The sequence below is a fragment of the Phoca vitulina genome, unplaced genomic scaffold (genome assembly GCF_004348235.1).
Source record: "Phoca vitulina isolate PV1807 unplaced genomic scaffold, GSC_HSeal_1.0 scaffold4, whole genome shotgun sequence".
NCBI lineage: Eukaryota > Metazoa > Chordata > Mammalia > Carnivora > Phocidae > Phoca > Phoca vitulina.
In genome coordinates, this window is record NW_022589707.1 from 21,511,810 (window position 1) to 21,526,060 (window position 14,251).

Sequence of the window (14,251 nt, forward strand, 5' to 3'; positions counted from 1 at the left end):
GGGGCAAACCTACTTGGGTCTGCTGAAAGGGCCGGCATCGCCGAGAGCAGCCCCTGGAGCAGTGGCTGGGAAGAGGGGAGGCAGCTGGAGACGTGTCTTTGGGCCACAAGGGGATGATGTTGGTCAGGGGCTCTGAAACCAGACAAGTATGATCCAGAGATGCTAGACCTATAGGCAAGGAATCTCAGACCTCGGCCTGTAGCCAGTAGGTTAAGTTCAAAAGAATTTAAGGGACAAATTGGTGTTCATTAATGTTTTCCAAAGTTTAAGGAGGCCTAGATTGTCGTCCTGCGTCTCAGACCAGAGATGCGCACACAGGGAGCGCTTGGAAAATGCGCAGCGGAACCGAGAGAGAAGCGGACGAAAGCAAACCGCCCCAGCGTGCCCCAAGCTGGCCTCAGCCACGGAAGCCGAGCAAAAACGGCAGACGCTGAGGGTGGCAGTCAGCACCGAGGCCTGGCCTGGAGTGCTGAACTGACAGCCCTAGAAGGCTCCAATAACTTGGAGACCAGTCCGGGCCGCGGCCATGCCCCAGGGTCACATCCCAGCGTGTCCGTGAGGAGGAAGATGCGTGCCCTGGTGGTGCCAGGGCCAGGCACTTGGTGGCCTTGGGGAGGCAGAAACTCATCGCTTCAGAAAGGGAAAGACGCCCCGCCCTGCTTTGGGCTGGGACTAGAGCTACTTTTTTAACGGGAGAGATGTTTCCCATCTTCATCATTCCTTTAAGGTAGCCTGCCTTCAGCTTGTGGTTCCAGATGCAGGGAAGAATTTGACACACACACACCACACACACCACTCCAGAATACCACAGATGCCTTTAAGCTCCCTGTACTTCGCAACTTTACATTAAGAGTTACTGTGGGGCGCCTGGGTGGCTCAGTTGGTTGAGCGACTGCCTTCAGCTCAGGTCATGATCCTGGAGTCCCGGGATCGGGCCCCGCATCGGGCTCCCTGCTCGACAGGGAGTCTGCTTCTCCCTCTGACCCTCCCCCCTCTCATGCTCTCTAGCTCATTCTCTCTCTCAAATAAATAAATAAAATCTTTAAAAAAAAAAAAAAAAAAGAGTTACTGTGTTTATGTGCTTATTTGTGGGTGACTCCTAAAATGTAGCAAATAAACATATTCTCAAATGGTCTAAAATCTTTTTCCATCCCTAGGATCAGTGGTTCTCAAGTCAGAGAGGAAGTGAAGAGTTGATTTCGAATTCAAGAATCATCAGGCAGGGTAGTTACCCTTTCTTGGGCTCTGACAGACTTCTTTATGGAGCTCCTACACAAAATGTGTAGCTTTGCAAAAATTAAAAGTGGTGTGTCAAATTATTTCCTTTTCTGCTTTAAATCAATTCTAGTTTGTCTTTTAACACTACTTCCTTGCTAACACCCAACAAGTAACACCTCTCTTGGGTGTGATTGGCAGAAAGAAACATTTAAATGCTGAAATTTGTTGTTTAGGGCATTTCCCTAAAATACCAAGGAAGCAAAACTAATTGTAACTTTGGAAGAAGATTTTGGTAGGGAGGTAGGAAAAGTTTCATTAAAAAGAGGTTACATAGGAAAAAGGCAGAACCCAACAGGACTGTATTTCAGAAAGTGGAAAGTGGAACATGGAAAGGCTGGGGTAGCGCAGATGGTGGCAAGAGAGAGCTTTGTTAGATCCTCCCCACCCCCAACGCCTGGTAATAATTTTTTTAAAAACACACTTCAAAGTTATTGAAGAACTTCATTCACTGTCATTCATTCAAACTGCCCAGTTGTTGTTGTTGTTGTTGTTGTTGTTGTTGTTACATTGTGTGATTGCTAGGTGTGTTCTTTCATATAATTAGGATAGTCTATCAGAAAGTTGATTAATTTTAGAAATGCATTAACTGCTTCTAAAGAGATGAAATCTGCTTTAATCAAACTGGGATTTTTGAAAAGCTTTTGTGAGAGGTTAATTCATCATTCTACAGAAGAAAGTGTCCCCTGGGGACCTCAGGACTGAATGTGGGAGAGCAGGCCCCCAACAATAAGGAAAAATCCTCAAAGTTGTGAAAAATAATTTAGCAAATGTGATTCTTTCTGTGTATTTTAACATGTCCATGTATTTAACCAGAAACTGAATCATTGAGCAGAAGGGTTGTTTTTTAAATACAGTTGTCTGAAAAATATTTTGGAAAAGTTTATAGCCTAACTTTTTAACAAGATGATAGATAGCTTTTCATATGTAAAGTGGTTTATTTTAAAATCTCTTTTCAATCTCCAAGCCTCCCAAGAATGAAGCGGGCTTTGATTTAGTCCCATTTCACAGAAAAACAATTCAAGGCAAAGGGAACTGCCACCATCTGTTCAGGTTAACAAGGAGTCCACTAGCTGTGTGGCCTTCCCCAGACGAAGGCACCCTGGCTGAGGAGGTCAAAGCAGGGCAGGAAACTGGAATCCTTTATTCCAGCCCTCGAAATGTCTGGACAAATTGGTGGTAAAAGTACTTACGAAGAACTTTCTTAGAAAGGGGGAAAGGTTGGTTGTTCTCCATTTCAATGGATAATTGAAGAATCCAGCTTTAAAAGGATAGTAAGGGATGTGGAGGAGCCAAGGGGATTACAATTTACCTTTTATGGGGCAGCAATTGGGGGGCAGGTGGGGGCAGAATTTGCTGCCTACTTGAAAAAGTGGATGTTTTCTCCGCTTAAGTTCCTGCCCTTACAGGTTTAATTAAAAGCTCTAGAAATCAATGTAAATAACAACCGCGAACTACTGAGGGGTTGGATTGCAAGTTATAGAATATGGCCAGTTTTGCATAGGGGTTTTGCAGAGAAAAGGGAAGCCGGGAGAACCGTAAGAGGCAGAAGACAGAGGAGGGGAAGATGGTCTTCCGCGTTGCGGATTTCCAGTTACCACCGGCACCCCCACCCCCGCACCGAAACAATAGGAGGAGGGCGCCGTTGCTCGCCCGGGGCTGGACGCGAGACTCACTGGCCGGGGCCTAGCGCAAGACCAAAGGGCCCCAGCACTCCTGCGCGGCCATCGTGGCTAAAATAAGGGGACGCTGGGGTCCCAGAGATCTTGCGGCTGGATTTGCCCTTGCCCCGCGTTCCACAGGGAATCACTAAGAAAATGCCTCAAGGAGAGTTCCAGAATTTGAATTTACTAGGGGTGTCTATGTTCAAACTCAGGAAAAAAAAAGAAAAAAGACAGGAAAAAACACTAACCCTAGAAAGGCGACGACAGCAATCACGTGTATTGTATAGCTCCCGCGCTTCGCTTTTCCATCTTATATTTGAATTGGGCAGTTGGAGCCCGGCTGACATTGGGGTCACTCTGCCAGGAAATGTTGTGGCCTTCGCTTATCTCGAGAAATAATAAATTGCAATGTCCTATTAATATTAAAGGGTAACGATTTTGCTTTTCAAACAAAACGTCGATATCTGCCAAATAAAAGGGGAAGAGATCCTTTGGAAAGTAAGGAACCCCAATTTTTATCAAGCCTACCGCCTTTTGAACACAGCATATGCTCTTAATTTTTTAAATTCTTTTGCCGTTCCCAAGAAATCCAAATCAGCGTCATTAAGGCCAATTTCTCTTTCTCTCCCTTTTTTTCTTCCTCTCTGCCTCTTCTTTCATCAGTGGTGTGAAAGTTCAGTTATTCTCCGTCATGAGTAAAAAGCTTTGGAAATCAGCTAATGTGCCAACACCGGGAACATATCCAGGCCCACAGTGCGAAAATGGAATATGTGCTGTTGAATTATTATTTTTGTCCTGTAGGTTTACATCTACGCCTTTGTATTATGTAAATTTATGAGAAGCTGTGAATCACAGGGTTAGGTAGAGGAGGGGTTTCTTCCCCTCCACAGGCAGCAGGAACCGACCCCATTCAGTCTTTGAATGATGCACAGGCTTCTTCTTCTTCCGGCTTTGTACCCAGACCCGGCTCCTCTCCCCACCGCCGACCCCGCGGCCCGGCAGGGGCTCGGGGCTGCCAAGCAGGCCCCAGGGGCCTCGGCGGCGGGCACGTTCGTGACATCAGTCGGCCGGCCCCACGAGGTCACAGCGGGCCGCGGGGTGCTGCTCCCCTGTTTACCGGCGTCAACACTGAGGCGGGGCGCTTGACGCTGCGCAGTGTCTCCTGAACCCTCTTCCTCTCTGGGTCTAACGGGAAACTCTGAGGGCAGACCTGCCGTCAGTGAAAGCCAAAGAGTGAAATGAACTTAAAGAGGACACGGAGGGGAGAGAAAAAGAAACATGACTTCCAAATTAATTCGAACCAAGACAGCAATAATTTAACATGGTAAAAGTTAGTAAGATTCCTTAAAGACGGATCAAACCTCTTCTTGGCATTTACATCTCAACTCTTGAAATGTGCACAATGCCTGTGGGAGCGGGTTTGAGAGAGGCCTGGAGGGGAGGGGGTAGTTTATATCGCAGAAGGGGGTCCACCCACCAAGAGAAGGGGGACGGCCGGTGGCTGAGAGTCTTCCTCCCTCTTTCAGGGACTGTGGAAGCCAGCTGGAGGTGGCCGCGGGGTATCGCGCTCGGTGGACAGCCATCCCATTTCCTCCTCTTTTAGCAAGGAAGAAGGGCTTGGCAGGGAGAGCTCAGGAACCGGAACGAAAGGACAAATTGGAGGGTGGGACCCAAAGGGGAAATTTGAAGGAAACTCTTCAACAGAAGAATCTAGTTAGAAAATTCTCTCGCTTTCCCCGGGACCGTCAGCAGATACCCAGTAATTCTAAGCGCAAGCCAAACGGCTCCGAAGGGAGGATTCGCGGGGCCAGGGGTAGGCACAAAAATGTATGACAATGAAAGGTTTTTGGAGTGGAACTCAGAGGTGACCCCCCCCAACCCCGTTTAAAATCGGCTTAAGAAAGTGTTTTCCGGGAAACTGAAAATGACAGGCAAAACTTATTAAAAGATGCTCTAGTTCCTTCTTGGGCGTGCCACAGCGTCAGGCCTGTTTTCTTTCTCTTGACATCTAGATTAAATGGCCCTTCAGTTACACTCTGAGTCGTCAAAGCAAGTCTATTAGCGACTGTTCTGTTCAAAAACTTTTCAAACGGGAGTCCTCCGCCATCTGTTACTTGGTCTTTAAACCCGATCCGGCACCCCCTCCCGAAACTCTTTGGTGACTGCCCCCTTCTCCCAGCCTTGGGGGTGGGGAGGGGAGGGACGCAACGGCCGCAGGATCCGCGGGGGTGCGGCGGGGAGAGGGAGGAGCGCGATCGCGCCCCAAAGGCCCGCGGGGGGCGAAGGTGTGGAGGCCGGAGGTCAGAGGGACGCGGGTGGCGACGGCGCGGCGCAGGCAGTCGGGGCACCGGGGAGGCCCCGCGTGGGCGCGAGAGCCGGGCTGGCGGCGCCCCGGCGCGGGGGGCGGGCGGGGAGGTCTGGCTGGCGGCGGGCTGCGGGAGTAGCGCCCCAGCTCCCAGTCCCCTCTAAGCCGCTCGAGTCACCATACCTAGCCCCTCCAAGGCAGTGCCACAGAGCCCGGTCGCCCTCGGCCTCGCCAACGTCATTTTAACTGTTCGGGACTCCTGAGCCAGGACCAATAAGTGGAGAGTCCAGCCGGGGAGAGTTGTCAGCTTTTCCGTCTCACTTCGGGCTTCCATTAAATGGCTCTGCTCCGGGAAACGAATCGTGAGTGAGGCGGGGCACCTCCGCGCCGGCGCCCGCAGCGGGAACGCAGGTCCCGTCCGAGGCCAGGGCCGGGGGACGCCGAGGTCGCCGCGGTTATGGAGGCCCCCGCGGCCGGGAGCCGCGGGGCGGCGCGGGGCGCTCCCGGTCGGGAGCCGCTGACGACCGGGGGCCGGGAGGTAACTACATTGTTAAACGGTTCTCAGAGATTTCTATCTCAAGGATTTTTTTGATTTACTTCTTTTGCTTCTCCATTTCTCTAATCTAATTCTCTGCTCTGTATTATTTGAATTTCTATTATAGACATTTATTTCGTGGGAAATAAGGAAGAAAGTTTGAAAATAATATCAAAACTGCTCTAAACCTCTTGGGTAGTATCAAGGAAAGAATCGCGCTGTATTGAATGTAGTTTTTATTTTGACCACAAAAATTATCTGGGGACTGCCGCAAAAACGCTAATCAGCCAATTGCATAACCAGCTATCAGTGTAGAACAAGAGAGCATATTTGGGGCGTCCTCTTCTAATTGTTCATTTCCCAGGATTCAACAACACCGTTGTAAATTGCAGGCAAAACTTTTCTGGCTTTTGTAGCTTGACTTCTAGGTAGCTTCTCGAATAAGTAGGAGAAATTGGGTTGCTTGTTTATAAACTTCTTTTTCCATCAAGTCCAGCCCTGAGTCGAGTCCGTAGGGAACGCACGTCACAGGCCTGTGGGAACGGGTGAGAAAAATCCCAGCATTAGCGCACGGGCAGGAACAAGCCCAGGGCAGGTGATCCCTGTCGGTACTGTTTGCCGGCTCATTAACAGCTCCCACCTTTGGGGCTCCTCATTTACTTTTACAAACTGATTTCATATGTAAATACTGTTCTGAGGACAATAATTTCACTAGGTTGCAACGAAGCCCTACTAAAAAAGAAACAGTAGTAACAACAAAGGTCTAAAGATAAACAACGAACCACTCGCCGACCTCCCCTCCCCCAAAAGAAAGGAGGGCTCTGAGTTAATTGACCCCTCCTTTACAACTAACCAGTGATACTACCCTTCACATGCTATACAAAATTAGCAAAAAAAATCCATATCTGCTTCCAAACTAAAAGCACATTAGTAGCCTTAAATCTGAACTTGTCACCCAAGTGTTTGTTGATGTGCTAGAAAGTTAGTTCTCCCTGTGTATTCATTAACTAATCTGACGTACTCAACAAGACTCTTTCCTTGAACCTTGCAGACCCTCCTGTTTGGGGCCTACTCCAACACCCCGCCTCCATCACACACCACAAGAAATAACAAAAGACCAGTCCGAGATAAAGACTGAGCAAAACTGTAGAAGAATTTAGGAATGTTTTTGCTCCTCTAGAAGGAAGGTAGGTTGCTATTTATTAAACAGGAAGAAGTGCGGATGGGTCTGAGTGCCTGGGGAGGGGAGGTGGTCAAAATAATAATCTTGCCCCATTTAGCTCACGGTAGCTAATAAGAAGCAAAGGGAAAGCAGACTGCTATTTTTGATGAAGAGGCAGGAGTCGTGGACGTTGGAAAGACCTGAAAATCCTAAAAAATGACCAGAGATGAATTAATGCACTTGGCAGAATGTTAGATAAGTTATAATATTTCTCAATCCGTTTTTTTATTTTTTAAAAATGCAACATATTCTGTGACTTATTAAGGAATAAGAGGTGAAAGACTGTGGGTTATTTGGTCATCGAAGACTCCACTATATTACCTTTTATTTCAGATTGCAATAATTTTGACCAAAACCTGCACTTGCTTGTGATAGGGATGTAAATAAAAAGCCTGTGAAAATCATGCAACTTGAGCAATCAAGAACACAGTTTAGGAAGCACTGAAATAAAAATTAGATTCCGTAGGCAAAAAATGAGAACTTTAAATTATTTTAGAGGAGTAGAACTTTTTCTTATTTTCTCAAAAGGTCTTAACTCGAGTTTCTCTGGTCTGTTCATATCAAGGACTGCTCTGCTCTCCTCAGTACATCTCATGCAGGATAAGCCACACAGTTAATACTCACCTTCCACAAGGATTTAAAGTGGGGCAAATAAATACTGCCTTTCTGTGGCTGGGAGGGGAGGGACACTTAAATCGCCAGCTCTGGCCAAAAAAGAGGGGATTATAAGATTCTCCAAGAAAATCCAATTGTAGTTTCTATTTTGCCATTAACAAAATGAACAAGATTCTCTTGCATTCTTTTAATAAACAATTTTAAAGTATTTGACAGTTTTAGAACCTTCGAAATTTGCCAAATATGCTCTGCTTTTCTTGGTGTTGTTTGTTTGTTATCTTTCAAATGTGTTTGGAAAAAAACCCCAAAGTACTGGACAGATTTGACAGTAAGATGGAAGCCCTTCCTAAATACATTTTGCATTCTGTTTAAGGTAATCCTTACTTAATAGTTTTTTTTTTTTAATTAACAGTTTTAGGTTAGGTTTTGAATAGAAAATACTCATTAACAAATGTTGGAATATCAAGACCTTGATTTATAAAAGCACCTCTTCAGGATTAGCAAGCTCAGGTCTGATGTTTTTAAAGGAAGGGCATAATTGCTACTTTGAGATATTTGTGTTACTCAGATGACACCATACTTTCAAACACTTGTCAAAAAGGCAAATCGCGAAAAGACCAGTGAAAAGCAAACAGTTGAAATATTAACTATACAAAACACGTATACCCCTTAGCCAATAATTTTCCTTTTTAGTTCAGTGTCCACCGAAGGAGAAATTTACTGAGGTCAAAGCAAGGCTCTTTTGCCGTTAAGAAGGAGGGAGTGGGGGAGGGGGAAAAGGGAAGAGGGAGGGACACGCGACGAACGTAAAACAAACTGGTGGCATTCAGTCAAGAAGGCAGGTAACGCTCGGGAAGCGGGTGAGTTGTACAAGTCAGCTGGGCGCTCCAAAGCTTTCCAGAGCCAGGCCGTTTCGTGCTTCTTTGCTTTTTCCTTTAAACCTGGCCCTGTGTTGGAGCAGTGCAGCATGAGGGGGATTTTTCGATGTTGGGAAGTGGCAGGTAGGAAAGGAAATCTGACCTGCCCCAAAAGGCAGCAATTAAAGTCTTAACCACGACCCATCTGTCGTGGGACGCCCCCCACCCCCAACTACGCCTTTCCCCTAGCAAAGCCGTCCCGCGCTCTTTGTCTGAGCAGGGAAGAAGAGGAGACAGGTTCTGAGGCCCCAACAGCAAAAGGAAGGAAAATTTCCAGCGTGTGCGCACCCTGGGTGACCGAGCCCGGGCCAAGAACCGCTCCGAAGTGGTGTGGCGCGTCTGCCCGGACTGGCTTTAGTGCCCTACGCGCGCCTCAGTCGGCACTTCCGTACCACTGCTTTTGTCCTCCTAGCCCGAAGCCACCCCAAGACCTGAAATGAGGCACTTCCCTGGCCTACTGGTTAAGGCCAGTCGCATCCAGACCTTTCTCCCCATTTAGCCCTTTGGCTGCCTTCAACTTCCAATAGGACTCACGCCTCCTCCCCCACATCCTTAGCAACTGAGTTTCTCCACCACCCTCCCAGCTGCCCTGCTTTGCCGCTGGGCATCAAGGCGCCTGCCCTGCCCAGGCTCTGGGCGGTTTCCACCCCTCTGCGTTCGCCCGGCGGGGGCGGGGCAGACCCTCACGAAAAGCCTGTGTGAGTGGCCTGGGCTGAGCAATGGGGTAGGGAGGAGGGATTATTTTGAGGTTAATTTCCTCCGTTTGGGGTCCAACTTCGCATTTTGGGGTGGCATTCCTCAGGGGCTCAACAATCCCAGGGCTTCTAGCCTGCTTGCTTCCAGCCCCCACTGCCGACTCTTTCCAGGGCTCTTGCGAGAAGACACCCACAGCCACCCGATGTCTGGCACCCGTCACCACCTGTTCTACACGCACTCACTGAGGGTAACTCACCAGGTAGATGGCACTCTGGGCTGCTGCGGACGACCACTCACCGGGGCGTGCAGGCCGCCAGGTTCTGAGCGGGCACCTCTGCGCTCTTCCTCCACTCCCTGGCTCGAGCTCCCGGCCTCCGACTCCTCGCTGCGCAGCCGCTAGTCCCGGGGCTAAGCTCTGCACGTTCGCAGGCTTGCAAAGGGGAGCAACGAGGAGCGTGAGCGCCGCTGTTCTCGGCGCGCTCCGGGCCGCGCCCGCCTAGGCGGCGAGACCCCGCGCAACCGGAGGAGCAGCCAACGGAGTCTTCCCGGAACACTCCTTACGCTCTACCACTCCTCCCGGAGAGTTTTTACCGGGGCGCCAGATCCCGGGGCGCCTGCATAAGGGGGCGTTGCAGGGGCTAGGTCTCCGCGCGCTCGCGCGCCCGCAGGTCCCGGCGCTCGCCGCCTCGCGGTGCACACACACCCTGGCTGCGTCCCGCGCTGCTGTAAGAAGGAGTGCGGACTCCAGCAGTACCGACGTGGGGGGTTGGGGGTGGAATCACTAAGTTGTTTCCCTTCTCAGCTCAACTTTCAGTATTTAAAATGCTCCGACAGAGCTCTGAGAGCAGTACTTAAAGAAATACTTTTTCCGGACTCTCAGTGAGGGTACAAGAGCGCGCGCGCGTGTGTCTGTGTATATCAGGGGTGGGGGCCCTGTAGTAGTAGCCGAGGCTTCTTTTGGTGTGACACCGCTTATTCCTTGCAACTCCTTCTCAACTTTGTGGCTGGAGTGCATCTTTCCCAAGCTTATGTCACGACATCGCATTTACAAAACCACAAACACATAACAAGCCTCCCAAGGCCTTTAATACTCAGGGACGTTTTGTGAGGCCAGTTACCTGCTGGCGTCTTCCAAGTGGTCCAGACTCGGTTCGGGCCGCAGAGACTCTGGGATGCGGGATTCCCGAGCCCCACGCCCTAGAGAAGCCCTAGAAAAAGGGCTGCGGAGGAGGCGGCGCGGCTTTGACCCGGGCCCAGTGTCTGCCCGGCGGAACCGTGCAGGGAAAGCTCGGATTTCGCTGCGGTCGGCTTCCTGGCCGTGGCTTTCTGGAGCCTGGCGTTTCATAAATATAGCCTGGCGTTTGCCCCTGAATTAGACTCTGTTTCCTTATTTAGCCCTTGCACAATGATTTTAGATGATGTCACTTAGAGCTAAACGAGAAAATTGATCTCAGATTTGCTTGGCCTTTAAAGCCTGGTTAAGCAGATTGAGAATTAAAAAGACAGAGGAAAAAGCAAAGGGGCGGGGGAGGATGGCGAGGTGTGCGCCCGAAAGACTGTGAGCAGAGGGGAGGGCGTGCCGCTCTGCGAAGAGCGCCCCCGCCTCTTCTGGGCGGGGGAACTTCACTCGCCAATGAAAAGTAGTCACTGACTGCAGAGGAAAAAAAAAAGTTTTCCTGTTGACTGTTGGAAGCGAATTGAGCAATTATCTAGTTTACCTTCTCCTCTTGGAAGTTAACGATTGGCGAGATCTTGGCTGCGTTATTGACACAACACTTTCTATTGATAGAAATAAGTAGTGATTGTCCTCGAGTCATTGGTGCGCCAAGAACTCTGCGATGGGCTGGCAGGAGTCCATTGGGCTGGGCAGGCAGGTTCGGCTGGTGATGCTGGGGAGGAGGAGGAGGAGGCTGCTGGTGGTGATGGTGCCCGTCCTCCTCTCCGCAGGTCTGTGACAAGCAGGGAACAAGGACGACGGCGCAGCCTGGCCCCGGCTGACGGACGCTGGCGACTCAGTCATGGACAGTACCTGCCACAACGCGACTGCCAAAATGTTAGCTACTGCTCCGGCCCGGGGCAACATGATGAGCACCTCCAAACCCTTGGCTTTCTCCATCGAACGAATCATGGCGCGCACCCCCGAGCCCAAGGCCCTGCCCGTCCCCCACTTCCTGCAGGGAGCCGTGCCCAAGGGGGACCCCAAGCACTCCCTGCATCTTAACTCGTCGATCCCTTGCATGATCCCTTTCGTGCCTGTGACGTACGACACGAGCTCCAAGGCAGGAATGACTGGCTCGGAGCCGCGGAAGGCGAGTCTGGAGGCCCCGGCGGCCCCGACGGCGGCGCCCGCCGCGCCCGCGTTCAGCTGCAGCGACCTGCTCAACTGCGCGCTCAGTCTCAAGGGCGACCTGGCCCGCGACGCGCTGCCGCTGCAGCAGTACAAGCTGGTAAGGCCGCGTGTGGTCAACCATTCTTCCTTCCACGCCATGGGAGCCCTGTGCTACCTGAATCGAGGTGACGGCCCATGCCACCCGGCCGCCGGCGTGAACATCCACCCGGTGGCCTCCTACTTCCTCAGTTCCCCTCTGCACCCTCAGCCAAAAACGTATTTAGCTGAAAGGAATAAACTGGTGGTCCCGGCGGTGGAGAAGTACCCCTCGGGAGTAGCTTTCAAAGACTTGTCCCAGGCTCAACTGCAGCATTATATGAAAGAAAGCGCCCAGCTTCTGTCGGAAAAAATCGCATTCAAAACCTCTGACTTCAGCCGAGGCTCTCCTAATACCAAGCCCAAGGTTTTCACTTGCGAAGTGTGTGGAAAGGCAAGTACTATGTAGAAGGGAGGTCTCCCTCCCTTCCTCTCACCCTTCCTTCCTTCCTTCCTTCCTTCCTTCCTTCCTGCCTTCCTGCCTTCCTGCCTTCCTGCCTTCCTCCCTCTTTCCTTCCCTACTTTCAAATTTCATTTTATTTTGCTATTATTTGTGTGCATTTGCTATAAGGTTATTTCCTTACCACCCCCCTCCCCGCACCGGGTTTGATTTCAAAGTGCTTGTTGGGCTAACCTGTTCTCCCTGTGTTTAACTTTAAGGTCTTTAACGCACACTATAACTTAACTCGTCACATGCCAGTGCACACAGGAGCTAGACCCTTCGTTTGCAAAGTGTGTGGAAAGGGCTTCCGGCAAGCCAGCACCCTGTGCAGGCACAAGATCATTCACACCCAGGTGTGTGTTTGTCTGTCTCAATTTCACCTGATTTACTTCCAAACGGTTTGTAGAAAAATAGCTGCTAAACTCTTACTCTTTAGCATAAGTTTGAAATGTGCTAGCTGGACAGGGGGAAATGCCATGTTTTTGCCTTTGTTCTGCTTAAAAGCATGAGAGACAGAATTACTGTGTTTTTGAGTTTGCAGGACTCCCCTTAATAACAAAATACCCTAACTTCCCACTTTTCTTCCCTTTCTCATAGGAAAAACCTCACAAATGTAACCAGTGTGGCAAAGCATTTAATAGAAGTTCCACTTTAAACACACATACCCGAATACACGCAGGCTACAAACCGTTTGTGTGTGAATTCTGTGGCAAAGGATTTCATCAAAAAGGTACAGAACCCAGGAGGTGTTGCCTTTCATGGTAGTCTTACTGAAAGTTCTAATCTTTTCCAGGTATTTTAGAAAAAAAAAAAACGATTTTTTAAAGTGCAGCTAGTTACTGGACATATGTTGACATTCCAACCTCCTACCAGTGCGTCTGATAAGTATTAGAGAAAGACATGGTTTATATACTGAAGGGGTATTTCCTAACTGCTTGTTCTAGTTTTATAAAATTGGATTGATAAATGTGTTTTCAAGTGTGGAGGGAATGGCCTCATTGTTGGTATTTACAAATAAACTTGGGGGAGAGAAGTGCAGGCGCTGAGCGCAGTCCTGCACCTGCTCTCCCAGCTCTCCCAGCTCTTCCACTTGCTTTCCAATAGTCCACTCCTCTCTTTTCAAGCTCTCTTTTCAGATCCACGTCCCTGTCATTTGTCTGTTTCAGGGAATTACAAAAACCACAAGTTGACCCACAGTGGGGAGAAGCAGTTCAAGTGCAATATCTGCAACAAGGCTTTCCACCAGGTTTACAATCTCACCTTCCACATGCACACTCACAACGACAAGAAGCCCTTCACCTGTCCCACGTGTGGCAAGGGCTTCTGCAGGAACTTTGACCTCAAGAAGCACGTCCGCAAGCTGCACGACAGCAGTCTGGGGCTGGCCCGCACGTCTGCTGGGGAGCCTGGCATGGACCCGTCGCCCCCTCTTCAGCAGATGCCACCTGCGACCTTGCAGCCTCCGCCGCCCCCACTGCCACCCCCTGGGCCCCTGCAGCCCGGGCTCCACCCGGCCCATCAGTGATCAAGGCCAAAGTCCCTTCCCAGCCCCTTTCGGGTCCCCACTACTGAGGCAACGGGGGAATAGAGCTGGGTCGTGCAGATCCAAGCTTGTCTGCAGACCCCAGGGCATATTGGGCCCCGTATGTTAGAGCTGATCAGAAGCCTCTGCATTTCCCAGCCTTTCGCCTCTTGCATGCACCTGCTAAATGGTTTTGTGTATTATATCCTATATAGGCACTAACAATTATGAGAAAATTTGGGGTTTTGTTTCTGACTTTTTTTTTTTTAATTTGGAAAGACTTCCTCTCGGGTGGAGAGATGGTGTTTGTTTTGTTTTTTTAAAAAACAAAATTCTGCTGTATTTATTGAGATCTGTATTATCCTACCCGGGAATGCTGCACCATTTTAATTTTATTATTGTATATATTTCCATTGTGTTATTCTGCTATCTCAAGATGCCTGCCGATCGTTTACTATCATTTCCTCTTTCCCTGAAGTAACGAGACACTGTGTGTATGTTATATATACACGCATAGATGTGTGTGCCTGTAAAAGCACGTTCCACATTCGTGATCACATACACACACATACACATTAGAGAAAGGTGGTTCACTATGGATGAATTTGAATTTCGGTTTTGATTCTTGCACGT

At 49.6% G+C, this 14,251-nt stretch overlaps 1 protein-coding gene across 2 annotated transcripts; it reads left to right on the top strand.

Moving 5' to 3' along the window:
- The first annotated feature begins 11,247 nt into the window (after positions 1 to 11,247).
- FEZF1 (FEZ family zinc finger 1) lies at positions 11,248 to 13,621 on the top strand. Of its 2 annotated transcripts, XM_032401183.1 has the most exons (5): positions 11,248 to 11,676; positions 11,827 to 12,048; positions 12,315 to 12,449; positions 12,694 to 12,826; positions 13,263 to 13,621. In XM_032401183.1, exons 1-5 carry the CDS (start codon positions 11,248 to 11,250, stop codon positions 13,619 to 13,621), a joined length of 1,278 nt encoding a protein of 425 aa, XP_032257074.1. The 2 variants fall into 2 exon arrangements, with proteins under 2 accessions (XP_032257074.1, XP_032257073.1); XM_032401182.1 differs by having other exon boundaries at positions 11,248 to 12,048.
- The last annotated feature ends 630 nt before the right edge of the window (positions 13,622 to 14,251 follow it).

Bases quoted from the DNA above. Each gene is read 5' to 3' on its own strand.
- FEZF1 (XM_032401182.1), top strand. From the start codon at position 11,248: ATGGACAGTACCTGCCACAACGCGACTGCCAAAATGTTAGCTACTGCT. The intron at 12,049-12,314 runs GCAAGTACTATG...TTTAACTTTAAG, and splicing joins CTTGCGAAGTGTGTGGAAAG to GTCTTTAACGCACACTATAA. The intron at 12,450-12,693 runs GTGTGTGTTTGT...CCTTTCTCATAG, and splicing joins ACAAGATCATTCACACCCAG to GAAAAACCTCACAAATGTAA.